This window comes from Octopus bimaculoides, chromosome 27 (assembly GCF_001194135.2).
Source record: "Octopus bimaculoides isolate UCB-OBI-ISO-001 chromosome 27, ASM119413v2, whole genome shotgun sequence".
Classification (NCBI taxonomy): domain Eukaryota; kingdom Metazoa; phylum Mollusca; class Cephalopoda; order Octopoda; family Octopodidae; genus Octopus; species Octopus bimaculoides.
In genome coordinates, this window is record NC_069007.1 from 18,567,833 (window position 1) to 18,569,881 (window position 2,049).

At 38.0% G+C, this 2,049-nt stretch overlaps 1 protein-coding gene across 2 annotated transcripts in view; it reads left to right on the plus strand.

Moving 5' to 3' along the window:
- Positions 1 to 2,049, plus strand: part of LOC106883800 (prostatic acid phosphatase) — a 19,378-nt gene that overhangs the window by 13,237 nt on the left and 4,092 nt on the right. The window contains exons 10-11 of one of the 2 annotated variants that reach the window (XM_052977211.1): positions 521 to 619; positions 1,901 to 2,035. In XM_052977211.1, coding sequence (XP_052833171.1) covers positions 521 to 619; positions 1,901 to 1,902 — 101 coding nt within the window. In that variant the 3' untranslated portion in view covers positions 1,903 to 2,035. Of the gene's footprint in view, positions 1 to 520; positions 620 to 1,900; positions 2,036 to 2,049 lie in introns of those variants that run through there. The other variant, XM_014934936.2, reaches the window with a different exon arrangement.

The following is a 2,049-nucleotide window of genomic DNA, read 5'->3' on the forward strand; positions in this document are numbered from 1 at the left end:
ATATATATATATACACAACGAGCTTCTTCCAGTTTCTATCTCTGAAATCCACTTACAAGGCTTTGGTTGGCCTGAGGGTTGGGTAGAGGACACTTGACCAAGGTGTAACGCAGTGGGACTGAGCCCGGAACCATGTGGCTGGGAAGCAAACTTCTTACCACACAGCCGTGCGGATATATACATATATATATACGACAAGCTTCTTTCAGTTTCCATCTCCCAAATCCACTTACAAGGCTTTAGTCAGCCCAAGGCTACAGTAGAAGGCACTTGCCCAAGGTTCTAAGCAGTGGGACTGAACCCAGAACCATGTGGTCAGGAAGCAAACTTCTTACCACACAGCCATTCCTGCACCTAAATTATTTATAAAAAACAAAAATTTCCATCTCACCAAATTCTATTCAATGCCTGTCCAAGATAATGTATTTCAAGAGAAATATGGTAACATAAGGATTGAGATATGAATACATCTGCCAATGCTAACCACTGTTAAACTTAAGCGTCTTCCTTCTCTGTTCAGGTTGCGAACAGAAGTGTCTTTGGAACCAATTTGTTAGACTCACAGAAGAATCATTGACTGCAAACATTGAGTTAGAATGCGAACTACCTCAAGATTCATGTAAGTTTTTGTTGTTAAACCTGTTGGTTCTGTTTTTTTGTTTGTGGTTGTTTTTTACTTTTTTCTCCTTTTGATACTCAAAGCACGTTTCGCGATTTGCTGCTGCTCCCCCCCCTTCCTACCATTACTCCTCGCCCCACCCAAATTACTAAAATTGCTGCATCTGCTGAAGCTACCACTAATGCTAATAACTACTATTACTGTTGTTGTTGTTGTTAGGGTCGTTGAATGCGTGGCAGTTTTTAACCCTTTAGCATTTAAACCGGCTACATCCAGCCCACATTTTCTACCTGTTTTATCTCTGGATTGGCCAGATCTGGCCTCTCACACCTGCCCTACAATGCCATTTTATAAATAAACAATCACATGGTCAAAATCTCAAAGCTATGAGATAATGCTTATATAAATAAGCATTATCTCAAATAAATAAGCGTTTGACAAAGTAATCTGAATGCTAAAGGGTTAAAGAACAAAGTACAAGAAACCCAAATTACCCCCTTTAAGGGTCTGCAGCATAGGGCTCACACAGTTGACATAATCCTGACATTACATTACACTTTTTTTTTGCATAAGCCTAAGTCCCTTGTTTATGAAAATAAGGCGTGAAACAGTTGTGCTGATGATTGCTATTGAGGCAGAAACACATGACTTGATACTTGAAATTATCTCCCCTCCTCAAGCAGAGCTGATCTTAATTGCTGTTTTGATAATAATAAGACATCCTCTAGAAGTGGAGATAATTTTAATTAATCAAGAATTTGTCATATGGTACTTGATATACCCGTATTTCTCTTATAGTATTCAAGAATATGCCACTGGCCTCTTTGAGTTATTTCCCATTGCTTGTTTTTGTTTAAGTTTATGGAAATTACCCAGGCCATAAATGGTTTCTATTCTTCTTGTTATAAGTCTAAGTCCATTGTCTACTTGAGATAAGGGTCGATGACAGTTATTGAGGTAGAAACATGTATCCACAAATATCTTCTTATCTCCAGACAATAAACCTGTCTTTTCCCCTGTAATGCCATATCAGCTTCAGAGAATTCTTGATTCTTGAGATTATCTCTCCCTTGTCAAGTGGCAGCCGTTCCTTCTATTTGAACTTGCTGCCCCATGGAATATTATCTGCTCTCACTTGTCAAGTACACCCACCATTTATTTATTTATTTATACATTGTTTATGTTTCAATAGTTCTGTTCTCCAGTTGTTGTTTGATGTATTCCTGGATGTGCACAGGGCCCAAAATTGATAATCTGAAAAATTATTGTCTTTCAATTAAGGAAACACTGCTGCTTTTTTGAGTATTAACCATCACAACTACGGTCTTACCGCTGCCTGCAGCAATACTAACATCGGCTGTTAATTCTTGGTGCTTCAAATACTAAAGCTTTCGAGGGTTTTTTTTTCTTTCTTTTTTTTTTTTTTTTTT